This window comes from Marmota flaviventris, chromosome 4 (genome assembly GCF_047511675.1).
Source record: "Marmota flaviventris isolate mMarFla1 chromosome 4, mMarFla1.hap1, whole genome shotgun sequence".
In the NCBI taxonomy this organism is placed as follows: domain Eukaryota; kingdom Metazoa; phylum Chordata; class Mammalia; order Rodentia; family Sciuridae; genus Marmota; species Marmota flaviventris.
The window spans coordinates 2,940,883-2,967,500 of record NC_092501.1 but is presented as its reverse complement, the minus strand read 5'-3'; the positions used below and the strand labels follow the sequence as shown (position 1 = coordinate 2,967,500).

Here is a 26,618-nt window from a genome sequence, read left to right as displayed (position 1 = left end):
ACAACCCCGCCCCGCGCCAGGTTTCCGGGTCTCCGGTGGGGCGGGGCCTCGATGGGAGAGGCGGGGCTTCCCCGCGCGCAGGCGCTCTGGCCCCGCCCCACCCCATCGAGCCGCCAGCGCTCGACTGCTCCTGACTGGCGGCTGCAGCATGGCGGCGGGGGCGGCTGGAGCTGCCGAGGCGGCGGCGGCGGTGGTGGAGGTCCGCTCGGCCGGGCAGTTTGAGGAGCTGCTGCGCCTCAAAGCCAAGTAAGCTGGGCGGTGGGTGGAGGATGGCAGGTGGTGGGAGGGAGGTCGGGCCGCGGGGCGGGCGGCCCCTTGGCGTCTGGCGGGCCTGGGCCTCGGGCCGCGCCGGCGTCGCCCGGCTCCCGAAGCCCGCCCCTCCCGGGACAGCGAGCAGGCGGCCGCCCGGCCTCACGGCTGCCCGGACCCGGGATCCCCCGCCGTCTGGCCCGGGCGGCCGGGCTGGACCGTGACTCGGCGGCGCGGGGCGGGCAGAGACCCCCGCGGAGCCTCCCCGCCGCCGGAGAAGGGCGCACCGGGCCGCCCGGGTCGCGCTCCGCCCAGCCCGTTGTCGTTTCGGCTTCCGGCCCGGCTGGGGGCGCCCGGGCTGCGCACGTGCTTCTCGCCCTTGAGCGGACTGCGGAAGGAGACCCTGGGGTGCGTGGGCGCGAGGGCGGGCAGCTGGGGTGGCTGGACCGCTGTGCTGCCCGACCCGGGTCGTGGGGGCCACGCTATGCTGTGCTGCTGGCGCTTTGCTCCGGTGTCCCTCTCTTGGGACCCTCAACTCGGCCGCCCACCAGCGGGTAACCCCGGCAAGTAACCTCGGCGGGTAACCTCGGTAGTAACCGAGCCTCGGGCTCAGTGCCTGCCTCGGGTGCATGGAGACGGCGAGTGTAAACTGCTGCGGGACTGGCAGCGGGAAGCGCCCTGCGCTGCCGATGTGAGGAAGTTCAAGTGTGAGTTAAAACTGGTCTTTGGGGGCCGGGGGTGTGGCTTAGTGGTGGCTCTGGGTTCCACCCCCAGCACCAAAAACGAATGAAACAAACAGTTCTTTAGGCGTTCATTTCAGTTTTACCTGCGATTTTTTTTTTTTAAGGGGATAGATGACATTACTCATTGATGGAAGCTGGGTTCTGATTCATCCAACTAACCAACACATGTTCAGGCAGCACAACAGTGAAGGACACCAGAGGTGGCCTAATGAAATTTAACCCTTAAATAACATTTAAGGACTTGTGTGGACCTGTCCTTAAATGTTTTGAATTTACCATTACATTGAGAAGACTATTTTTTGTGTGTTTCACAATCCTTAATGGGGAAAGTTCAAGTTCATATACTTTTTGGATGTATTCTTGCTTGTGGTCTGCCCTGGAGATGACCCAGTAGTCTAAATTCTTCAAGGTCACCAGGCTAAATGGGCACTTGGAAAATGAAGTGTGACATCTGGGGAAGGAGGGAACCTTTGCTGCTCTTTGTGAAAATAGAAACATTTAAGAACATTAAGTAGTATTCCATGTAACACTTTAAATGAACTTTTCAAGTCATTGCTTTTCAGTTTTAAAATTTGATAGGAATTACTAGATGTATATGTAAGTTACTGGAACCTCAGCTGGTTATACAATGGGGATGTTTACACATTTGCAGAGTAATTAAGAGGTTTTACCCATTTTAAAAATACTTGAGTCTAGCATGTGATAGTAAATGGTAGTGTTAACTGCAGATGAAAAACTGAAGTAGCAGAACCTGTAAAAACAGAAAAACAACTGTTGTATTGATGAAGAACCAAGATTGATTATGTGGTCTGAAATCTCGCAAGTGAGGATTTCATCCTGATCTTTCTCTAAGTGTTTTCTTTAAACAATGCATTAGGCATATTGAACAATCAATCCATGAAGATGAAGATAATACTGTTATATATAATCCAAAAGAGGACATTATTTTGTTTGTTTCAGGTATATGTCATTATAATATTGGATGTATAATATATGATATAATATACTTAATTGATACTGAAAGTAAAGCATGATATGTGAGTATCATGGCTAACTACTAACATTAAAATTATGCTTTTAGTATAACTAAGACACTTTTATGTTTTTGTTCTTAACATCTCAGGGTGTTAGGTAATGCTATTCACATATGTGGGAGTGCAGGGAAGTTAAACTACTCTTCAAAGCCATGTTGGTGGTGATGTAGCTGAAACTTGAATTCAGGCTTATTTGCATACTCTTCTTTTTTTTTTTTTTAAACTCGTGTGGGCTTATAATATTACAAAGCCTAGTTACCTATTCTAATTTTTAAAAAATGTAATCAGATTGTGATATTTTTCCCCATGGCATTAAAAATTCCTTGAAAATTTGATTTTTAGTGGCTTTATAATATTTTGTTATGACCATTAAAAAACTACATTGTTGAACATTAGATTTTTCCAGTTACTAGCTATGTAAAGTAATGGGAAATTCATATTCATAAATTTTTGTCTTTTAAATTGTTTCCTTGGAATAGGTATCAGCATATATGTGTGGAATTTCTGGAAGATCTCAGTTTTTACCAGCAAGATATGGAAGTGCTTCTCTCACCATCTTTTATCATTAAATATTTTGATTTTAGAAATCCTTTTGTCAATTTGGTGAAAATTGATGTACCAGCTTTAAATAATTGAGATATCAATGCACAGATCTTCATTGTCAGATGTGATGAATTTTGACAATTGTATGCATATCAGTAACCACCATTCAAAATAGGAAAATAGAACCCCAGGGGTTCCTCTAGCCCCTTCTTCAAAAATAGATCTCTTCTGTCACTGTAGATTAGTGCTCTTGAATTTTCTGTAAAAGAGTCACAGTTTCTGCCCTCTGTTCCTTCCTTCCATCCCTCCTTGTCAGTACATTTTTAATTGAGGAACTTCACATGTTTCGATTCTTCTACTGTCCAGCAAGGACACCTTAGTTCTGCAAAAGCTTGAGTCAGGGTTTATCTCAAGATGACCTTGCTTCAATTCTTTTATTTGGCTTCTTTTATTTCCATTTGAATTATGTAAGTACTGATGACAATTTCAAATCCCCACCTAGGATTTTTTGGGATATAATTTTTTGAAGCAATTTACTTTAGGGTCATTTTTATTTTTATTTTTTTAATTTTTTTGCTGGGGAGTACCAGGGATTGAACTCATGGGCACTGAACCACTGAGGCATATCCTCAGTCCTATTTTGTATTTTATTTAGAGACAAGCGTCTCACTGTTGCCGAGGCTGGCTTTGAACTCGCAATCCTCCTATCTCAGCCTCTCAAGCTGCTGGGATTACACCCAGCTAGGGTCATCATGGTTAGGGTCATTTTTAGAGCACATGAATCTGCCTGATTCTCAATTTCTAACACCCCATCTAAACAAGAATCAGTTATATGGTATTTGTTTCTAGCCTATCACACTGAAGAACAACACAGATCAGGGATATTTTAGTACCCTCAACTTCAGTCATGTTCTCAAGATAAAAGCCTTAAAAGACTGTCTTGATGTATTGTGTCAACATGAGAATTGTAATACTAAATCAACATAGCTGAGATTTTCTCCTTTCCTATCCTTTTTAATTTTCACCTCTTTAGTCCTGGAGCTGACCTTTATGATTGTCAATACTCGCATCATTTTAAAACTGTTAAGTATCACTGTTGCTTCTTAAATGTTTCAAAGCCCATACTGAACACCTGCTCACCCTCCCCTGCTGCTGCCACCATCTGTTGAATGCAGATCATGATCTGCTGGGTGGGGGCCCCACAATATGTCCTTTGCTGCCATAGGCGGGCTTTCCTTTGGAGCCCCTCCTAGACTTTTGTTGTGCAGCCAGCAGTTCTCCCCTCTTTATCAGTCCTACCTGTGATTGCTGTCCTTCAGTTTCTTCCCTTCAGCAGATGGCCTTGCTTTGTACCTGAGAGAAAAGAACTTTAAGCAGCCTGATCCCCTGCTCCTTATACATGACTTTACCCATCCTTTTTTTGAGGGGGGGGTGTACCTGGGATTGAACTCAGGGGCACTCTACCTCTGAGTTACATCCCCAACTGTATTTTGTATTTTATTTAGAGACAGGGTCTCACTGAGTTGCTTTACCTCTTGCTTTTGCTGAGGCTGGCTTTGAACTCAACAATCCTCCTGACTCAGCCTCCCGAGCTGCTGGGATTATAGGCACCCAGCTATGGCTTTACCCATTGTTTATTCCTTGGCTCTGATACAGAGGACACTGCCCCTCTCTCTACTCTGGAGGCCCTTTTCCTGCCTCCTTGTAGACCATGCATTCTCAGCTGTCTCTCTGGTCCTCAGCCTCTCCCTCTCCATTTGAATTGTCCCTGCACAAAATACGCATATGAAGATTTCCTTGTATCAAGAATTTTTTTTAAAAGCTGATTCCTTAGATCTGTCCTTTTCTTGTGCATGGTACAAATCTCTTGAAGTAGATTTCTAGCAGCTTCTGCTTTCTTACCTTCAGTCTGCCTCTGCTGCTGACTGATGTGCTTCTGTTAGCCCATTCACATTCCTCTTGGTAATGTTAGTTGCCCTTTCTTGATGCATTTAATGGTTGTTACTCCTTTTTGTGTTTTGTAGTGCTGGGCATTGATTCCAGAGACTTGTGTATGTTAGGCAAATGCCATACTGGTGAACTGTAACTTCAACCCACTCTTCCTTCTCACACCTCTCTGAGACCCTTTAACCTCCTCCTACTTCTAGGCCTCCTTTCCTTGTCCTCCACTTGGCCTGACTTGGTGTTGGTCAGCCCTGAGGTCTGACCGTGGGTCCAGTCTGTCTCCTCTGCAACATGGTGTGGCTTTTTTTTCCCACCCAGATCTGTAGGTCAAATGCAGATATCTTCACTGAAAGCCCACTAGACTTCTCTCCTCCCAGGCTGACAGCTTTGTGCTAGAGTTCGAGGCCATTGCCACTTCCAGCCCTCAGTCTCTAGCCAGAGCTGGAGTTAGCCTTGGACTTCGCCTATTCCTGGACCGTCACTAAACCCTGCCTCTGACAGTCTCCTCATCCTCCCTGTGCTTCCACTTTCCTCACATGGGCCTCCTCTTTTCTCACCTGTTATTTCATTGGCTTTTATAGTGCTGGCTTCAATTCTCAGCACCTCATAAATAAATAAATGAATTAAAGGTCCGTCAACTAAAAAAAAAACAAAAACTAAAAGTTTTTTTTTCCTCTCAAACATTGGTTGTCCTTGGTTCTTTCCTCTATGTAACTTTTTTCCCTCAATTTTTTTTTTTTGAGGAGGATAGTGTTTGAATGTAGCATCCTATAAAACTAAATTAATTTAGGTTGGATATGAGGATAGAAATAAAGATAGCTATTTTTGCCACAATTAATTTGTATGAAAATGATTAAGGGGCTGGGATTGTGGCTCAGTGGTAGAGCTCTTGCCTAGCACGGGTGGGACCTGGGTTCGATCCTTAGCACCACATAAAAATAAAGGCATTGTTTTGTGTCCATCTATACCTAAAAAAAATAAAAAAAATGATTAAGGTAGATATGCATTTAGGCTCTTAAGAACATAGCCAGTAATTTATTAATCCGCTATTCTATCTGTTCATACTAAACCACTTAGAAAATCATTTGTGGTATAATATTAAAATTATAAGAGGCTGTTTTTGTAAGAGACATTTTTGTTTTTTTGCTTTCAACATTTTATTGTTATTCCTATGGTCACAATCATACCCCCTTTTCCACACAATACTATGTATAAAAAAAGTAAATATGTTAATATTCACAAACATGGTGCCCCTAATACAGAAATTCCTTAGGAGTCTGAAAATAGAGTTGATTTATAAACCTATTAATTGAGATGGATGGACATTCAGAACCACTTTATGCAGGCTAGGTTTTTTTTTTTTTTTTTGGGTGGGGGCGACTGGGGATTGAACCCAGGAGTGCATAACCACTGAGCTACATCCTCAGCCCTTTTTAAAAAATTTTTTATTTTGGGGCTGGGTTGTGACAGTGGTAGAGCGCTTGCCTACCACGTGTGAGGCACTGGGTTCAATTCTCAGCATCTCATATAAATAAATAAATGAATTAAAGGTCCATCAACAACTAAACAAAAATTTAAAAGTTATTTTTTTAATTTTGATCAGTCTTGCTAAGTTATGGAGGCTGGCCTTGAACTTGATCTTCTTGCCTCATGCCTTAGCCTCCCAAATTGCTGGGATTACAGGCATGTACCCCATGCCTAGCTACATGGGCTAATTGTTAATTTAAGAAATATTGACTTGAAAATTCATCCAAAAGGGTCTCAGGCTGTGCATAATGTTCTTGAATTCAGTCTGCTTATAATATACCAAAATCCTACAATATTAAACAATTTAGGCAGTTCTTTTAAAGGTTTTATTTTTGTAGTAGTATTGATCTACATCAGTATTTACTTATTTCCAAAGTTAATATAATTTTTAAGAAGTTTGTTTCATTAACTCACAGGTCCCTCCTTGTGATCCATTTCTGGGCGCCATGGGCTCCACAGTGTGCACAGATGAACGATGTAATGGCAGAGTTAGCTAAAGAACACCGTGAAGTTTCATTTGTGAAGGTATTGTATTTTCAGTGTTATGTGTTTTATGTTGTGGATTTGACTAGATTTTATTAACTAATACAAAGGAGTGTTGTGGAATTCCAAATATTTATAAGTAGCATTGGGATATTTGCAGTAGACTATAATTAAAACTCTTAAAGTCATTTTGCATTTCTCAAGTTAGTATAGAAATCACCACACTTTCCCTGGTATACTTGGATGGGAAGTATCAGGTTGGGCAAAGGCAGAGTTATTTGAGAGAAAGGGCAGGTGAGATAATTCTCTGGATAATTGTGGCTTTAGGATAGTTAAGGTATTAACCAGACTTAATTCATGGAAAGGCTGGGTGGGATGTGGAAAAGGCTTCCTGAAGGGTCTGTACAGGTTGCTGTAGCCTGGGGAAAGGATGAAATTGCTGTCCTGGACTGGGTAAATGCAAACTTGTGGAAGCTGAAAATCTAACCTGTCCAGGACGCAGAGGAAAGGGAAGCCAGGCAGTCTCTTCCTCACCTCCCTTTCCTCACCTTTTGATGCTGGGCATTGAACCTGGGCTACCACATACTGTGCCTCTGAGCTCTGCTCTCAGTCCCCTCCTTTGGTTTTTATTCTGGTTTTGTGTGGTTTTGCTTTTGAGCAGACAAGTACTAGGAAAATGATAGTTTTGACTGTGGGTTAGCTCACTTGATTTAACACATTTAATGTTGTCATTGAGGAGCTGGTACTGATTTAGGCATCAAGGCTAAAATATGAGTTGAGAATAATGAATTATTGGGAAGGCAGGCATATGTGTTCAGAAGTCTGAATCCTTAAGATTCAAAGCAAGCAGAAAAACCAAAGCCTTGTTTTTTAAAACCAGAATTTCTGAGTTCAGACTTCACATAAACAAGTATACCCACATGTAGGCTTAAAAATGAAATGAACTATTTGAATGCCTTTTTTTTTTTTTTTAATTTTTTATTGTTGGTTTGAATGCCTCTTTTTATGTGAATGGAAAACACAGAATTCTATATAGTTGGTGATAATATTTTCAGACAGTTTCTGTAAGATGTTGGCTTTAAATAGGTATTGTACTCTGATGGCTCAAAAATCCAAACAGTGTATGCTTCTCACCCGTGTCTTGCCTATCAGCTCTGTTGTCCCTTCCCATATGTAACTGCTTACATTAATTTTGCATGAACCCTTCCAGTGTTTCTTTATGCATATGGAACAAATATGAATATAATAGTCAGCTTTTTAAAATTTAAGGACTTATTTAAAATTCCAACGAAATGTGTAATGTAACCTTAGGATGTAACCCTAAAATGTCCAATATAAATAATAGAAGGGGACATTAAAGCTGCATGTTTGGTCAGTGATAAAAGATAATGATTACCAGTGAAATGAATGATTAAACATCCAATCGTAAGATTAATCAAGATGATGGTAATTGTTTGAAGTCTGCTTTATGTGTATAGTGTTACTGGTTTAGGTAACACATTGTTCTCAGCTGCCATCTGAATGATTTATTTAAAATGACTATAGAATTACTGCTCACATTGGTATCAGAGTTGGTAGTGAGATTTTAAGTTGTTCAAGTGCTTAAGTGTCTCAATGAGCCAAGATTGGAAGCCCTGGGTGTTGCTGGGTTATTGGGGCACCTGAGCGTGACTGCCCCTGTGGGGTGACAGCAGTGCCAGGTTGCTCATTCTTTTAAGAGCCATCACTTTGCAGAAACTCATTCTGTGGTATTTCACTAGACATCGAGGGCAAATGTAACTTGCATGGAGTTTGTAAAGTAGGTAGTTAAAAGGCAGTTGCTGAACTACAGTGAACAAATAAGAAGTGAAATATTTGAGAAATCATTGGCCTTTTCCAGTAAGAGTCATGCAGTTCATTTTGAAACAGCTTTCTTTTGTTAATAGGGGCTTCTAAATATTTCTATATTATAGGACTAATGTTCTGCTGCCTTTATCTGTGTCTCTTTTGAGACAGAGTCTCAGCATGTTGTCCAAGCTGGTCTCTAATTCCTAGGCTCATGTGATCCTCCTGCCAAAGCCTCCTAGGTAGCTGGGACTCCAGGGCATGCCGCCCAGCTTCCCTGTCTGTGTCTTCTAATGTGATTTGTTCATTTTTTTTTTTTTTTTTTTTAAGATAATACAGTAGTTTGGCATTTTTGACTTGACTTGTAAAATGTAGGGATTAGTTCATTTTTGTCAGTGAGATTTACAGTCACTTAAATAAGTGATCTTTTTACAGAGTCATTTAAATAAGGTGCTGTCAGACTTAGGTGCCCTGACAACCCAAGTAGCTCCAAGGGCTTCCAGTCCTTGGCTCACTGAGACACTTAAGCACTTGGAACAACTTAAAACCTCACTACCAAGTCTGATACCACTGTGAGCAGTAATTCTATAGTCACTTTAAATAAATCATTCAGATGGCAGATTGTAAGGTCCTCTGACTGCCAACAATTTCTTATTTTGTAGGAGAGAATAAAAATATCACCTTAGAAAAGTTAGTTGTGCAGTTTTGGTGTGAATGTTGAAAGGCAAGGCTTTCACACTCACTGTCTCTGAGCCTCTTATTGTCCTGATGAAGACTAGGAAGTGCACTGATGCCCCCTGGGTGCCACAGCTGTCTAGGATGGGTGGTCCTCCAGCTGCCTGAATGGCTACTGTTATCTGGTTGGAATCCTAAGGTGTGGGCTCTACCCAGGCTCTCAGACCTCCGAGGTCTTAGAGGACAGAGATGAGTTGTTTCTGTTGTATAGAAACCTTATGTTTATTCAGAATAGAATTGAAAACATGTCAGATGTCTTTTCTTTTCAAATAAAAGATTTTGTTAGTACTTTACCTATAATGTGCATATACATTTATCAATTAATTAGTTGATAGAATCTTTCAGAATATGGTATCTGGCAGAGGAGGTGAGAAGGAGGAAGTAGTACATGGTGATGAACAAGTTGAGTGCTGCTGGGTATATCTGAGAAACAAATCAAATGGATCTGAAAATGGATTTTTCCCCTGTGGTTCTCTTTTATCATGTAATGCACTGTACTACAAAATTTCCCCAGATCGGACTTAGCAGCTGGCTGATTGGTTAGTTTTTTATGCTGTTGTGTTTCATTTAATATTAAGTTTGTTTGTATAATAACTGCTGTACTTATGTCTGATGTACATTATAATTTAAGGTAAAAAGTTAAGGGCATTGAGGAGTTAACATACTGAAATATGTATTTTTTTCTCCTTAAAAAAGGGGAATCTTTATAGTTTTATTTTAAAATATTTTGAAAATAGGCAACTAACTTAAAGATACAGTTCACAATGTCTAGTTTCTAAATGTCTGTACAATCACAATGTGAAATGGTTCTAATGATAGTACCTGTTATTGAGAGGCTATTGAGTCAGTACATGAAACATTTGGAACTGTGTCTAGCCTAGAGTAAATTGTGGCTGTGAACTGTAACTGTTATGCCAGTCTTTGGTGACCCTGCTAAATTGAAGTGAAATAGAGAGAATTCCCCACCTCTGGATTAACCTCATGCTTCCCTGACTTCATTCCTTCTCATGCATACACAGAATGGTTGGTGAGAAGAATCCAGGGCTTGAGATTCTTGGAGTAGAAGCAAGTGGTTTCCACCAGGGAGATTCAGATTTCATTCTGAAAGTGTTCATGTTTGTTTGGTCTCAAAGGCACATATAAATCCAGTTCTTAAAGTGTTATCTTTTTGATTGTAGTAGAAGAAAAGTTAACTGTGATATAGTGGAAAGAAGCATAGATTTTATGGTTTCTCAGCTCTGCCACTTATTTTGTTTGTTTTCTTGTACTAGTGGGTAGAGATCTCAGGGATGCTCTACCACTGAGCTACACCCCCAGCTCTTTTTTATTTGTATTTTAGACAGGGTCTTGCTAAGTTTCCAAGGCTGGCCTGGAACTTGTGATCCTCCTGCTGCAGCCTACCTAGTAGCTGGGATGACAGGCATGCACACTGTGCTTAGTTCTACCACTTATTAACTGTGTGTCCGTGGACACAGGTTACTCCATGATCTTCTATATTAGTCAGGGTTCTCCAGAGAAACAGCCTGTAGGATCTATGTATACAGAGAGAGCTGTATGAGAGGGGATTTACTGTGGAAATCTGCTCACCTAGTCATGGAAGCCAAGAAGCTACACCACCTGCCCTCTGCAAATTGAAGAAGCCGAGAAGCTGCTCTGGTCTGAAGGCCCAAGAACTGAGGAGCTGATGGTGTGACTCTATAGTTTGGGGCCCAAAGCCTAAGAACGTGGGGGTCACTGGGACAAGTGCCAGAGGCCAGAGAACCTGGGATTCTGATGGCCAAGGGTTGGAGATGGGTGTCCCATGACTTTGCCTTTTCTTTGCATTTTTGTTTTATTTGGGGCTTTAGCCTATTATGTGGCCCTCACACATTGTGAGGGTAGATACCCCTTCCTCAGTCGACTGATTTTAAATGCCAGTCTCTTCAGAAAATACCCTGCAGACACACCCAGGATAATGCTTTATTAGTTAAATTTTATTTCCTATAGGTATAATGTGAACCCAGTCAAATTGACGTCTAAAATTAATCACACCTCCTCTTTACCTTGCCAGCTTTAAAGCTAGGGTGATAATGTGCTGTATACCTTTCAAAGTAGGAGGCTACAAAAGGGTCATAGTTTACAGTAGGCTGTCTATGAAAGGTAGCTATTGTTAGTTATCTTTTGAGTTCTTTTGACTGCAGATCATTTAAAAATATTTATTTGTGATTAAAATTGTTATGTTGTATTAGATCCAATATTTTCAAAGAATTTTCATGTTGAAAAGGGTTTAAAAAAGCAAAAAGAGAAACAGTGCTGGGGATTGAACCCAGGACCTTGTGCTTGCTTGCCAAGCACTCTACTGCTGACCTCCATCCCCAGCCCTGCAGAGGTCTAGGACTTTAGGTGCCTTTGACATTCTGGAGGATGTTGTGCCTTTTTCTGTATTCCTATTCCTTGTTCTGTAGGAATTGTTTGTTACCGTTACCTTAGATTTGTATTCTGGGAGCTGATTTGAAGGGAGGCACTTGTGGTGATCCTTCGACTTCAGTAGGAACAGCAAGTGATTTGCTTCAGGAAGAGCTGTCTTAAGACCTTGTGGGAAACCAGTAGGAAAATCAGAAGAGATCAGATTTTGAAAGCATGTAGGAGTTTGTACGAGTTGGATGCTGTCTATATTTTTCTGATTTAAGACCACCCTGCCTCTTTCCTGCATGGCATTGCTTGGTGATGGGATGTCTGTCTCTTCTGTTAGACTCCAGTAGTACAAGGGTAGGAACCTTTATGGCACTCGGCACAATACCCAGCATGTGGTGGGTGCTCCACAGATGGTAGCCGAAAGGAAGGGCTAATGAGCCGAAGTGACACTGTGGACATGCCCTTGTTTTCAGCCTCTCTGGCATTCTTGTTCAGAGTGCAGAATTGCATGTCTTAAAGAGAATGGTGCATACATTTCTAAAATTAAAGAAAAAGTGTGTTCTGAACAGCTGTCTGAGAAAAACATCTTTTTTTGCACCTTTTTCAGATTATTGAATGGTTGATGTTAATTTAAGATACAGAATGCATTTTTAAAAATGGAAATTAATTAAAAATATTGTTGCAAAAGGGTGCTCTAAAGAGATAAAACAAGATAGTGGAGCAGCATCTAAAAATGTGTAAGGTGGAAGGCATAGATCACAGACAGATGGCTGCCTCCCTCTGCATTGAGTTTCAATCTAATGGAAATCACCTGACTGGTAAAGCTGTAGATAAAAATAGTATTCCAGGCCCAGTGGAGATATCTCACTCTTGAAGAAATTCAGTGTGTATATTTTAAGCACTTTTTAACAATTTATCAATAAATTTTATTTCCTATAGGTATAATGTGAATGTAGGTTTTTATTGGTTTCAAAAAGTTTATATTAAATTGACAGTCCTGTGAGATAAAAATATATCTTGGTTTTTCTCAAAGTATAGTTTATAAAGACCTACATAAATAGCTTATAGTAATTGTGTTCTAATTATTTACAAAATTGTGTTTCTAAATGTCCTTCATATCCACGTCGTCAGATATCACATTATATCTTGTTGAGGAGCCTCAAGGAAATCATCAGACAGAGTATAATCATCTTACAGTGAATTTCCATGTATGAATAGACCTGAAGCAAGTAACTTGGCAAGATATCTGCCTAGTGTCCAGCAGCCTTGTAGGAGTTAAAAGTAAAATTTATCAGACATCAATAGTTTATTGAAGAAATACTCCTTTTGCTTCATAATTTGCAGAAGGCTGCAACTGTCAGTCATGATGTACTGCCTCTTGAAATTAGTCAATAGAGCAAACAGCAAGAATTGCTGTGGGCAGAAAATAAGCACTGTAATCATGACATAACTGGGGTCAGTGATTTATGGATTTCAATATAGTAGTAGCTGCATATGATTGAAAATTTACTAGGTCACTAGTGCACCAAAAATTTTATTCACAGCCTCCAGGCATCTTTTGAAATGTGCAACAAAATAAAAACCTCTGAACCTGTTTTGACACTGCAGACTCCGGTGGATGGCATGCCAGCCCAGTGAGTCTCATTTCAATGTAAATGTGTCGTAGACTTTTCTGCCATACTCTTAAAAACGCCAGCTACTTGGAGGGGTAATACAAGTGAAACTGATTTACATGTTGAAGCAGTAAAAAAGGACCTTGTAATAATCAAGCTTAAATTCTTTTTTTATTTTAAAGTTGGAAGCTGAAGCTGTTCCTGAAGTATCTGAAAAATATGAAATTATTTCTGTTCCCACCTTTCTGTTTTTCAAGGTAAGGATAAAGGGTGGTACAAGAACATCCATCTCTAGTGGGCCATTGGACTGTCCATGTTGGTTCCTTTTTACTCTTTCTGGACCCCTTAACATGAGGCATTTGGTTTTTCCTGGCCTTGCACTTTCCCCAGTGGTCTCATTGTTTGCCCTGATGCTGATGAGAAGGGCCAGAGAGAAAAGCCAGGTGGTTACTTCTTAACCAAAGTACAGACCCTTGGCTGCAAATTGTAATGTTCCCTTGTGTTGAATCAGAAGTTGCTTGTTTAGGGCATGTGCCTAAGCATTATGAAGCATGTAGCTGGTTCTGGCTTGATTGATGATTTTTAGGAAGCAGAGGCAAATCTTTGCTTCAGGGTACCCATGGTATTACCATAGTTCTTCAGATACTTCATACTTAGTAATAGATGCATCCCAGCGAGTGTGGGAGAAGATCTTTTTGGATGGTTTGACTGTGGTGGTGCAGTATTTTCATCACACATTCTCAATAAAAGGGCTCATGTATTTCTAAATTGAGTGCCTTTCAGGCAGTTGATAATCAGGTTTTTATTTCTCCAGTAACAGTGTTGACTTGTTTAAAAATTGACTAGAACTATGTATGTACTCGCTATAATTTGAGTCTAAAATCTCTCTGATGAAGGAATGCCACATGTATTCTAAATGACATTTTAAACTTTAGAATTCTCAGAAAATTGACCGATTAGATGGTGCACATGCTCCAGAGTTGACCAAAAAAGTGCAGCGACACGCATCTAGTGGCTCCTTTCCACCTAGTGCTAATGAGCATCTTAAAGAAGATCTTAACCTTCGCCTGAAGAAATTAACGCACGCTGCTCCTTGCATGTTGTTCATGAAAGGAACCCCTCAAGAACCTCGCTGTGGTAAGAAGCTGTGCTTGAGATGGTGTAAGCTATGCAGGTGCTTTGCCAATGTAGGGTGCAGTTGGGGTGGACATCTTTTGCTTCTGTTCACATGCTTGTAGAAAACCAGACAGGTTCTGATTCCCAGGGGCATCAGACAAGTAGATGAGAAGAATTAGTTTGCGTTGTAAACTCGGAGAAGGTTGGAACCAGAAGGGGTCCTAGAAATTATCTAATTCAGCACCTTTGTCTTATCCATGTAGATGGGAAGTTGATTCACCCAAGGCCAACCAGTGGCGGAGTTGAGATCAGGTTCCTGCTGCCATATTGCTGTCTCTGTTGATGGGCCTTTGGCCTGTGTAGTTTTGCTCTTAACAGCTTCTTTCTTGGCCACCTCCTTGTCTTCACTCATCAGATTCAGTAATTTAAAAATCTGCAATATTTTCATAGTGTTCGTGGGCCTGTTGTGTACTCTTGCCTTCCCTGTTGTTGATGTCTAATGATTGCATTATTTGCCCATTGCTGTCTTTTCCAATTTATAGCGGCTAGTAATTTAAAGACTCCCAATTCTTGGCTTATAGTACCCTTATTTTCTATACACATAGATGCTCGTAATTGTGTCCTTAAGTAAGTTTTAGAGTTATTTGACCCCTCTGGTATTGGGTTTATGTTGTTTTCTTTTTACTGTGCCTGGTACAACATTATTATGCTTCATAATTGAGCATTCAATGACTTTTGATGATGCTATTGAGACTCTTAAGAGTATTTGTTTCAACTACACAGGAGGGAACTTATTAAGATAGGTGGCAATAAAATTGAGGATGTAATTGATATGGTTTCTACATGTCCAATGTGACTTTATAAAAATAGCCTAGCTTCCAATATAAATTTCAATTTTAAATTCTTCCCTATATGGTTATCAAATTATATGTTAAGTTATGAAAAAGTCTACTTTTAATCGTAAAGTTTCAAGATAAATTCTGTTTTAAAAGTTGAAGAAATGATTCTTTTATTTCTTAGTTCTACCTAAAAAATTTCCTGGTCAGTGTCTTCCGTTTCAGGTGACACCTTCTCTGAAGGGACTACAGGCTAACCTGGTCTGTCGCAGGATTAGCTAAGGCATCAACAGACGTGTTGCATGAAAACCATTTCTGGCAGTTTATGAGCCCACCTAATATGAGGACTCATGTCAGTCTCATGAATTTTATTCAGTACCTTCATTCCAGTCTGAAGGGCAGTATAACTGGCTATAAAATGTGGCGAACCTGTCTGCTAGTTTTTACATAGCAAACCTAATGCTGTGTTCTCCTCTTTGGGATCTGAATGATGACTTGGTGAAACTGGCAAATGGCAAAACCAAAGCTGGGGGAAGGGATGCTCAGCCAGAAGAGGAAAGGGTGTGCTGGAAGAGTGATGGGCATGGTCAAGTGAGTGAGCTTCGTTTGGCCCTGCTTAGTAACTGGGCACAAGTAACTACCCCCATTTCCTCCTGGGAGTGTTGGCGTAAAGTCAGTCTTGGAGGGCCTTTTCAATGTAGATGTTATATTCAAGCAAATTAGAGGTAAACTTAGAAATACTCATTTTTCTTCACTTCATTAAACTTCATTTATGATAAAACTGACATTTAAAAGATTACACAAAAAAAATCAAAAAGTTTTAACACATTTTAGAGCAATCTGAAAAACATAGCATTATAGATATTTAGGGAATGAAATAAGTAACTAGGGAATTTAAAGGAAGGTTTTTAGATGCAGATGGTGTAACAGTACAGTTTCTTCTGTTCTAAGGCTTGTTTTATTCTTTACGACTTTGTAACTCCATTTTTAAAGGGCTTTTCTGTTTCCTGATATTTTGGGTGTTGTCTTTCCTACCCAGCAGATAGAATGAGCAGATTGCCTTAGGCGTTGGTTCTAATAAAGTGTCTGCTTAGGATACTTAGAAAGCATTTCCTTTGTGTCTGAGCCCTGCTGCTTCCTTCCCTGGCTCTTTTTCCCCTTTCTGTGTGCTTTGCTGCATAACTTCATCCTGAAGCTGCTTTCTTTTGGGAGCATAAGGCCTTTCCTTCTGCTGTCTTTTTGAGCCTGCCTAGAAGAGAATTGTTTTTGCTCCTTTGTTAGCACCTCAGAGAAGAAGTGTAGGTGAGCTCCTGTAATTAAAAACCAAGTTTTTTTCACCTTGTGAATTCAAGTGGCCACTCTCCTGGTTTGGCAGAGTTCGCTTTGAAAGTACTACGCTTTAGTAACACCGTTTTGATGGCCACTGTAGACTATGGCTACACTTGATTTTTAAATTGATGGCCCCCATCTCCCTTTCTGAAAGTCAGAAAACCATGAATAAATAACTTTTAAATTTGAATCCAGGAAGCTGGAAAAGCCATTTCTGGAGCCTGTCCCTGGCTCCCATGCAGGCCACAGCTCTGCCTTCTCATCCTTTGCTGTGGATTCTGCCTGTAGAATCCTGTGGTGTATCATGAGAGAGCCTCAGTTGTTAAAGACTTGGTTGTCCCTGTTCTGTGCAGCTCGGGAAGATAGAGAGGACACTTAGGTGTGAAGGAAGAGTTTCTAGAAGCACTGAGATGTCTGTCTTCTTAAACAGAATTGTTAAGTCTTAGAGCAAGTTAATTAAGTAATTGGGGAGTTCTTACAGCTGTTGAAGTTAGACTTGTAGCAAAGCAGGTGTCTGACCATAGAAATTTCTCCTGCAGTGAGAGTCATCTGCCTTGTTTCAGTCACAAAAGCATATTGCAGAACTATTCTTTAGGGGTTTATTGTTAGATAGTTATTAAATGTGGCAGTTAGGTGTATTACTCATGTCATGAGTAGACATGACTGCAGATAGAAATGGTGACTTTGTGGCAGTTAATCTTTTTTTTTTTACTTTTAAGTATTTTTATTTCTTGCATGCATTTTTCTTCAAATTGTGTAAATATTTTGTCATTAGAATAAAGCTTTCTTACTACTTTATCCATAAGGAAAACATTTCCAGTCTACCACTTTAACCCTTAAAAATGAAATACTACCAATCAATCTTTCTAGTCTGCATGTAATTGCCTAAAGCTAAAATAAAGCTCTTTCTCAGCCAGTTACAGTAGAAATGAGTTAATATATTGGCAGCAGAATAACCATCAGCAATCAGCCGTTAGCTGTTTACTAATGAACTCCCAGATGAATGAAAAAATTTCAGAATCAGTGTTTTACTGCAGGCTGTACATGAACTTAACACTTCTGTTGTAGGAAAAGAACTTATAGCTGTACAAATAAATACTAGTGCTTCATCTTCAACAGCAGATCTGGAAAATGAAGCTCAGTTGTAGATCTGTTTTAATACTAAACATGCTTTTGGGTGATATCAGGTTAAGCTTATCTTTCAGTTAATCTTATGCTGAATATTATGATTTGATTTGATTTGAAAATAATTGCAAATGCTGTTAAGTCTTATAGGAATTTTGAATCTGAAGAATAGGTTATTTTCTAGTGAGTTACGACTATGTTTGGAAAGAAGAATGATGAGATGTGAAAGCGTAGGGTGGCTCAAACTAGGAAAAAAGATTGGTAAGAATTAGTTTATGGAAAGAAAAATATCCTTTTTTCAGACTGGACTAACAGGTTTATAAAAGACTGATTCACACTCTTATTCTTCAGTACTAATGTTATAATAAGATGATGATGTCAAGAAAGTACAGAACAGAAATGTGTCACAAAAGTATAATAAAATCATGGAACATAAAATTGTCACTACAGTGTAGCAAAGAAATTACATTACACACTTTAGGGAATGTAAATAGTTTTAGAAAAGAAACTGTCAAGTGATGACATGAGATGAGAAAGAACACTGTCAATCTATTGACAGTTCATATATAATGACAGAGAAGATGGCTTTAAAATTCAATGTGCTGTGCCCATTTCAGCTTGAGAGAGAAGATGTCCCTCCTTGATTTCTCATCTGTCCTTAGAGATGTTGAGGACTGAGAACTGCTCAAGTGGGCACTCAGAAGCAGGAAAATGGCAGTGGAAGTACACAGTTGGGTTAAAAATAACTGCTGTCTTGAGTTTTTCCTCTAGCTAGAGCTGACTCTCCTCCACTCTCAGCATGGGAGAGTGGGAGGGGCTGTCCAGAAGTACTGGGAGGTGGCTGTCCAGGGCCTTCTGCCCTCCGGTGGATGAATGGTGCCAGAGCTTCAGAGCTCTCTGCTCTTTAGCCACTAAATTTCCTTCCACAAAAAATGTTCCTAATGGTAAGAGCAACTTTGATTAATACACATTAATACACATCTGAACATGTGTGGTTCAAGGTCATATGAGAGTTGCTTGGGATGTATCTTCTCTTCACATATTATTCAGCTGTGCCAGCTAAATCACTGGCAGAATAAAGGCAGGCATCTGTGTTCACTGGGTGATATGTACTCTCAATTAATTTATAATCGTGTTTATGTATATGAGAGACATGCTAAATTCTTTGTTTTCTTTTTCTGTATGCAGGTTTCAGCAAGCAGATGGTGGAAATTCTTCACAAACATAATATTCAGTTTAGCAGTTTTGATATCTTCTCAGATGAAGAAGTTCGGCAGGGGCTCAAAACTTACTCCAATTGGCCCACCTATCCTCAGCTCTATGTTTCTGGAGAGCTCATAGGAGGCCTTGATATAATTAAGGTGAGGATTGAGAAATCTGTACTTTGTAAAGAAATTCCATTTAGAGAATACTTATAATTAGTCTAAAGTACACATGAATCTCTGCATTTACTAATATCAATTTGGAATAAAAGTATCTCTGAATAGGTAATTGATCAGTATTATGGTGTGATGGAGATTTATGTCATAGTAAAGGTTTCTTAAACTGATGTGTATGTTATGTTTATTTCAGGAGCTAGAAGCATCTGAAGAACTAGATACAATTTGCCCCAAAGCTCCCAAATTAGAGGAAAGGTAAGTGTTATAGAAGTTTCACAGAGTCTACTCTTACTTTAAAAGTATTTTTAAATCCTGTTTTTGCGTTGCTTTTTCTTTAAAGAAATCAAAGATTTGATGTTTGCCCGCCAGGGGTCATTGTTTGCTGTCAAACTCGTTAAACAGACTTGGGAAACTCTAATTTGAACTGGAGAAGCATTAGCAACAGTTTAGTGATTGCTTAGATATTCTTTGCTCTTCTGGAAAGTCATGGTTTCAGGTGGATTAACCAAGTTTTCTTCCCTCCCTGCATTTGGAGCCAGGATCCTGTTATTTGGTTCTTGCCTGAGGATGTCAACACAGCACTCTTGTTTAGAACCCTGAGTGTGTGCAGTGTGAGAAGCTGATGTTGCATATGTGTTAGACTTCCCATCAGACCCTGGATACGTCTCATTGCCTTTCTAACTATGACACCTTAAAATCCAGCAGATTTTGGAGCTGGAAAACTTTTCTCTATTTTATGGAGGATCTCAGTCAACTTTAGAAGAAACTCATAGAAATTTTGGACTTTGGTATGTAGGGAGAATTAAAGGGACTTTTATTCAGATACAGATGGATTAATGTAGAGGTTTAAAAAGGAATTGATTTTGAAATACATCAAGTCAGCCATTTGCAGTTGGGCTTGAGTTTGTAAAATAAACCTCCCTCTTAAAGTTTTCTTATCATTTAATATTTTGAAAATTTCTGCTAGTGTTTAATAATAAATACCTTGTTCATTCGTGCTTGAGTAGTAAAGTGGTCCTCCGTGGGTAGTAGGACTGTATTAATGCTCCGTGGGTGTCCATTTGACCCTTACTGCTTGTTTTCTCACAGCCAGCACCCTTCCTGCCTTTTTTTTTTTTTTAAGTTTTATTTATTTATTTTTTAAGTTTAATTGCCCTTCTTGCCTCTTAATGAGAAAGTGGTGTCCTTTTGTTGACCACACGGTCCTCACTTGTTCTTTCCTATAGTGTGGTGACGCCCTTGGCTTGTGGCAGCTGTAGCCTCTGAAGACAGATGTTCTTTTATGTCTAGATTTGCTGTTCAGTACCCATTTTCCTTCTCAAATAGATGCTCATTGCTGTTTATGCTCTTTTGTCCACTGGACCTTCCGTTTTCTGAATGTACTGCTTCTAAATCTCCTATGCTTTAGACACAGACAGTAACTGGCCAGGATTATATAGACCAGCAGAATTTAGTGTATTTTGAATAGTAATTTAAAGAGTACCTCGTGAGCAGAGTTTGTGGGCTTGTGACGTGTTTTGACAGTACAGAGTGGTCTGGGTGAGTGATGCGGGCCAACGTCCTGTTTCTGCATCTGCTGCTGTGTCTGAGAATGGGCTAGACTTCATTGGAGGTGAGATGATGTGGCCGTGTTCTTGATCTGTGCATTTCTTTGTGACTTTTCTGTAGAGAGATTTTGAGCTGTAGATTAATTACCCTGTGGCACCAGTGGAGTGAGAATATGGTGGTGTGACCCATTGTCCCCACGCTGACTTTTTCTGAGATTTGTGTGACTAAACTTTGGGGCTAACTACAGATGATTAAAGTTCCTGACAGGAGTTAGGTTATTTGGTTTGAAAGGTGGTATAAAGTCATTATTGCATTAGTTTTTTAGCAGCTAGCATTAGTCGATGTTCTAGGATTTAACGCTTTCATCCTCTAGCCTGCCCTGTGAGCCTTAGGAGTGCAGAACTCTGCAGAGTTGTGAGACATAGGGCTCGTGGATCTAGTTCTGGAAATTCTGCCCAATAGATGAGCCCCCTATTGAATAATTCCTTCCTGACTTGGTTATTATTATTATTTTTTTTTTAGTACTCTGAGTTGATGGGCTTAAATTGCAACTTGAAGGAACATTCGTTGCCTAGGAAGCCATATTGTGTTTTACAGTGGCTCAGGGAGAGCGTGAAATAAAGGAAAATGTCAGTGCATTTGCTTGTTTAATACCACTCAAAGCTGTGAACTATCATCCTGCTATCCCTCAAATACGCATGTTACTCATGATGCAGAGCAAAAGTGGTGTTTAATAATTGAGCTGAGCCATTTTATATCAATTTTCTCTCTTCAGGCTTAAAGTGCTGACAAATAAAGCTTCTGTGATGCTCTTTATGAAAGGAAACAAACAGGTAAAGAACTCAAAAATGGTTTTATTTGTAATTTCTTTTGATGTTAACATCTGCAACAAGGGGACAGTTAAATCTTCTTTTCCTAGCTTTAGCTAATGAAGCTGTAGCAGTATCAGGAAGTTATCCAGGCCTTAATTGGTGCTTATGGAGATCAAGCAAAGTAATCTACATTTTGCTTGACTTTATCATCAACATCTCAGCAGGGTGCATTTCTTTCTGCTGCCAAACTTTGTCAGCTAACATGGTCAACACTATTTTAACACTTGCTGGTCTGCTAGTTGCTGTCCCATTACCCTTTGTTTGAGTGTGTGGGCTGCTTTGGTGTACTTTGTGCGGGGAAGCTGGTAGTGCTTGGGTTCTTACAGTACAAGTGTCCAGGGTGGGAAACAAACCCTGGCTTTGGTGTGTGTGCTCCTCATATGTTTGATGAATGAGTAATTCTCATTTATAATGAGATGGTTCTTGTAGTATCTTTGATGAAAATACATATTAATTTTGCATCATTTTGAATATCAAGTTTGATAGATCACTGCCACGGATGGCTTGAGTAAAACTAATTAACTTTTGGATTGGGATTAAGTTGGTAATTTCCCCAGACTAGCCATTGCATTTATATTGTATTTTACCGGTTTTGTAGCAATTGAATCTGTCTTAAATTTCCTGAATTCTCAGCCAGTCATTAGGATAGGCAAAGCTGAACAGGGTTTGGCTTACATGGAGGTGTGGAAATTACCACTGTGCTAGCTGAGGCTGACAGAGTGAGGAAACCGCCCAACACATAGGACAGGACACCTTGGGCAGGTGACTCAGCCATAGAAAGCTGCTTTGCCCCTTGTAAATGGGCTTCACAGGACTGTTTTGAGAGTCAGGTCACCATAAGGAATATGAAAGCTAATATTACAAATATAATGAAACTCATTAGTTAACACAACTAATTAGTTAATATAACGAAAGTAATAACAGCAAGGAAGATCATAGGAATTTTTAGCATGTTGAAATCCATGCTATGTTAGGATCTAGATTCTTTCACTGGTTCAGTGTATTTGTTAAAAATAAATGGAGGAAATGAATAACTCCTAGTAATGATAAAGCGGCATCCCCCCCCCCCCCCCTTTTTGAGATTATTTAAAGTAGATTTTTATTCTCAACAGTCCTTTTTTTTTCTGGAAGCCCAGAAAGAATTCATACATTTCAGAAACACTATTGTTGGAACTTTTAAAATGTTTTATGTGTATCAATTTTTTTCCACAAGGTTGTTAGGATTTGGGGTCCTGTGGCATGAAAAAAAAGCATAAGATTTCCATAACCACCCCCAAAATTTGATGCCATATAATGTAAAGATAAATTTTTAAAATGGGGTCAAAGTTGGGAACATGACAATGATTATTTTAGTTATTGCAGAAAGGTTAAGTGTGTTCAGATAAATCAAGTAAGGAAGAAATTCTCTAGAAGGTCTTGACTTGATTCAGGCACCTTCTAACCACACAGACCATGAGCCACTAAAGCACATGTCACCTTATGAGGCTGCATGCCTGAGTAGGTCTATGGGCTGTGTCTGGGAAGATGTCTAGAGGGTCAGTGCTTGAAGGAGAGGGCTATGAAGAGTCACAGGAGCCGAGCAAATGTAGTGGCCATGACATTGGACAAGCGCTGCATTGATTGACAAAGCATTAGCTTTGATCATGACAATTGGGACATATAAAAAATGTAATTTTTTAAATTTAGGAAGCAAAATGTGGATTCAGCAAACAAATTCTGGAAATACTGAATAGTACTGGGTATGTAAATCTTGTTTTCAAATGGTGTATTTAAAAAATTCTAACTTTAGTTCTGCCACTAATGCTTTTCAGTTTTAATGTCTGGATTTGTTCATACTTTTAAAACCTATTTATTTTTGCTATAATGTTTTATGAATGCTTTAACTTAAGACCAAAGTAGAACTTTTTGGGCCAGTGTTCTCACCATGCGTAAAGATAGGACAGGGAGAATATTATAGGTTGTTTTAAAATTTTCTTTTAAAAAAGTTGTACTTTCTAAGCAACACATGAAACTGATGGGCACACATAAGGTCCATCACCAGGATCTGAGAGGGGTCCAGTTGAACTTACATTGCAGCACCTCTTCTTCTGATGTGCTCCGTGGTGAAGCTGCCAGGTGAGAACACTGCCGTTGACTTCTGTGGTTCAGAACAAAACCACTTACCTGGAGATACGTACCAAATATTCTGTTGGGCTTGTCAGATGCTTTGCTTACTTTTACTTCTCTTCCTTGTTTCACAATTGCTTTTTTAAAAAATTATAATTTGTATTTAAATCATAGCTTTAAATAGATTATATTAGCCTACCCTATGAAGTTATAGGGAAGGTAATCTTAAATACTTCAGCATTCTTTAGCAGGATTAAAAGCTTAGACTGAATGTAATGTTAGAGGCAAAAAGAAAAATGGTTAATTTCTTCAAATTATCGTGGCATTTTATAAAGGAAAATATGGTCAAGTTAGCGTAATTATTACCTCAGGCCCACTCTGTCTTCCCCCTTTTCCTGGGCCTGGAGGGGAGGCTGGCTGGTTTTAGGTCATTTTTTTAATGACCCCTTTCTTTGTTATTTACGAACATTTTTCTAACCCTGGGTCTGACCCTTTATTGTCTAGAGAGAGATCCAGGTAGATCTGTGTCCTGTGGTGATTTGTTCTTTGTCATCCCTGGCAGATCTAAGAAGTGAAACAGTTTCCATTGGCCTAGAACTTAGGGCATTTTGTTAGCAATATCTACTTTTCTTGACTATTTTTAAAACACCAAATAGGTCTTATAATTTTTTTCTTTTACAACTGTATTTCCTGTTAAAATGTTCTCTCCTTTTTGTAGTGTTGAATATGAAACGTTTGATATATTGGAAGATGAAGAAGTAAGTTCTGGGGTTTCTGTTTTGTTTTTTGTTTAGCTTTCATTGTAGATGTTGTAGGAAGGTTTCAGGATTATGTTTTTTCTTTAGGTTCGGCAAGGATTAAAAGCATACTCCAATTGGCCGACATACCCACAGCTGTATGTGAAAGGGGAGCTTGTTGGAGGATTGGATATTGTTAAGGTAAGGACTCTCTATCCAGTACCCTCCAGCACTGATAAGTGGGACACGTTTGAAAACCATCATTGCACATTGAATGGAAACTTTGGGGTTGTCGGACTCCTCTTTTCTCCAGCCTCATAGTCTGCCTGTTCTGTTTTGGAGTTCTGTTTGGAGTCTCATCCTTTTCATAGTCTCTGCTGCTTCAGACTGTTCTCATCCTCTTCTTCCTGGATTAGCCAGCGATTTCCTTCCCTGTTGCTCTGGGCCTTCTATAGAACCTCGTCAGCTCCCATCCAGCTGCCAGCCAGTATCCAAACTCTCGCTTGGCATTCAGCGAGCCCTAGACTGTGGCCAGGCTTAAAAAAACCATAGTGCACTAAGTCCATAGAGCTTTCTTCCATATTTTCCTGCTTTTCAGCATTTCTTCACCTTTGTCCCCTTGGTTTTGGATTTTCTTTCATAGTCTGTAATTAAACTTGTTTTCTTTATCCTGTAAAACTCACTGGTCTGTAAATGTCTGGCTCCCTCCAGCTAGAGACATTTGCTCCTATTCCTGAAATTTTTGTGCCTCTTTTTATGTTGTCATGATTTTCTTCCTGCATTTTCTTTATCCTCCCTCATTTGTTCATGGTGCGTGAAGATGAGGCAGGAGCCTGGAGGCCCAGAACTGGCCCTGCCCTGCGCACCACAGTGGCTGCAGGTCACTGGCCTCAGTCAGATGTTATTACTCTGTAACTGTTGGATGGTAAGCATGTTGAGAGGTTCCTCTTGTATTCTCTGAATCCCTTCTGATGCTCTGTGTACTTTAGGAGCTCAGCAAGTGATTGATGGGTACACTAATTTTTGGCTTGTTGGATATAACTTTTCTTACATTCAATGTCTAGAACTTAGGGCAGCCCCACATCTAGCACCTGTGTGCTGCACAGCTCTGTTGATTAGCCCACAACAATAAAGGGAAGCTGCAGCTTTGACTCCCTGAAACCTTCTACCCTGCTGCTGCCACTCTGGGAGGTGGCTGTGGTAGGTCAAGTGGAGGGCCAGCTGGAATGCTGGTTCCTGAGAAGCTGGGACTGTCACAGAAGGCGGGCTGCTGAGCTTCCTCCAAGGCCCAGACTACCCTCAGGCCTTCCTCCTGCTTGCTTTGTTAGCAAGTCTTCTCTGTCAGATCTCTGATTTTTGAAGTGGAAGACAACTAATAAGAAGTGCTACTTCTGGTCATATTGTGAAGGGAAGGTTTTTAGCATGCACTTTCATGACATGGAGGAACCCCATCCCAGCTGAAATGGCACTAGTGCACGTTTACAAAGCCAGGGCTTTTGAGCACCTTGTCTGTGGGGCGTTCATATGGAGGTTGCATCTGTTCTGGCTTCTTTTCTTGCTGAGTGCTGCAGCCATGATGGCTCTGAAACACATTAGTGAGGTAGTTTTGCTGATCTCGTTCCTGGAGGAAAAAAATGTTTAACACTAGCTTTTGGATAACCCTAAAGCAACAAAAATAGACCTACATTTTTCATTTTACATGCTTGCATGCGTAAACACACACACAGGGCCATCTGCACCTGCGGTTTTCCATATACAGATTCAACCAATGGAGGATTGAAAAGTATCTGGGAAAAAAAAAAGCATCATATTGATCACGTCTAGACTTAGCCCCCGTTGTCGTCATTCTCTAGACCATTCAGCACAGCAGCTGCTTATGTAACACTTCTTTGGCATTAGGTATTATAGGTCATCTGGAGATGACACAGGTCGCATGGGAAGGTGTGGGTGGCTGTATGTGAATACTGTGCAGTTCTGTGCAAGGGACTTGAGCATCCATGCTTTCTGGCGTCCTGGGAGTCCTGGAACTGCTCCCCTGTGCATACCAAGGAACGGCTATATTCGGTTTTTGTGACATCATGTTTAGTTTGAGAATGTTGAAAGACTTGGGGTGTAAATGCAATAGGAGTTCCTTTTTGTTCTCAGATGTTGATGAAAGCTGTGACTTGCAAAGATGTTTTCATTTTTTATATGTGCATTTACATTATTGTTACTTTTTTTTATTTTTAGGAACTGAAAGAAAATGGTGAATTGCTGCCTATACTGAGAGGAGAAAATTAACAAGTGTGGTGCCCAAGTATTATAAGAAATATTTAATTACAGTGGAGCAGTTCATGATTTAGTCCTCAGAAATGGACTAGGAATAAAAAATGCTTCTTACTCAGTTATGATTTGTGCATCTCACAAGGTTGTACTAAATAAATATATGTTACATTTTTTCCACCAAAAATAGAATGCAATAAACATCTTCAATTAAAATAA

General features: G+C 40.1%; 1 protein-coding gene across 1 annotated transcript; it reads left to right on the top strand.

Annotated features, from left to right (window-relative positions):
• The first annotated feature begins 116 nt into the window (after positions 1-116).
• Glrx3 (glutaredoxin 3) lies at positions 117-26,618 on the top strand. The gene is made up of 11 exons (XM_027930144.3): positions 117-246; positions 6,457-6,565; positions 13,272-13,346; positions 14,025-14,226; positions 18,684-18,856; positions 19,068-19,129; positions 21,198-21,255; positions 22,981-23,033; positions 24,119-24,158; positions 24,246-24,338; positions 26,367-26,618. Exons 1-11 carry the CDS (start codon positions 149-151, stop codon positions 26,415-26,417), a joined length of 1,014 nt encoding a protein of 337 aa, XP_027785945.2. The 5' UTR covers positions 117-148; the 3' UTR covers positions 26,418-26,618.

Coding starts and splice junctions, on each gene's coding strand:
- Glrx3 (XM_027930144.3), top strand. CDS start 149: ATGGCGGCGGGGGCGGCTGGAGCTGCCGAGGCGGCGGCGGCGGTGGTG. Junction 6,566..13,271: donor GTGAAGTTTCATTTGTGAAG/GTATTGTATTTT, acceptor TTTATTTTAAAG/TTGGAAGCTGAAGCTGTTCC. Junction 19,130..21,197: donor GCTCCCAAATTAGAGGAAAG/GTAAGTGTTATA, acceptor TTCTCTCTTCAG/GCTTAAAGTGCTGACAAATA.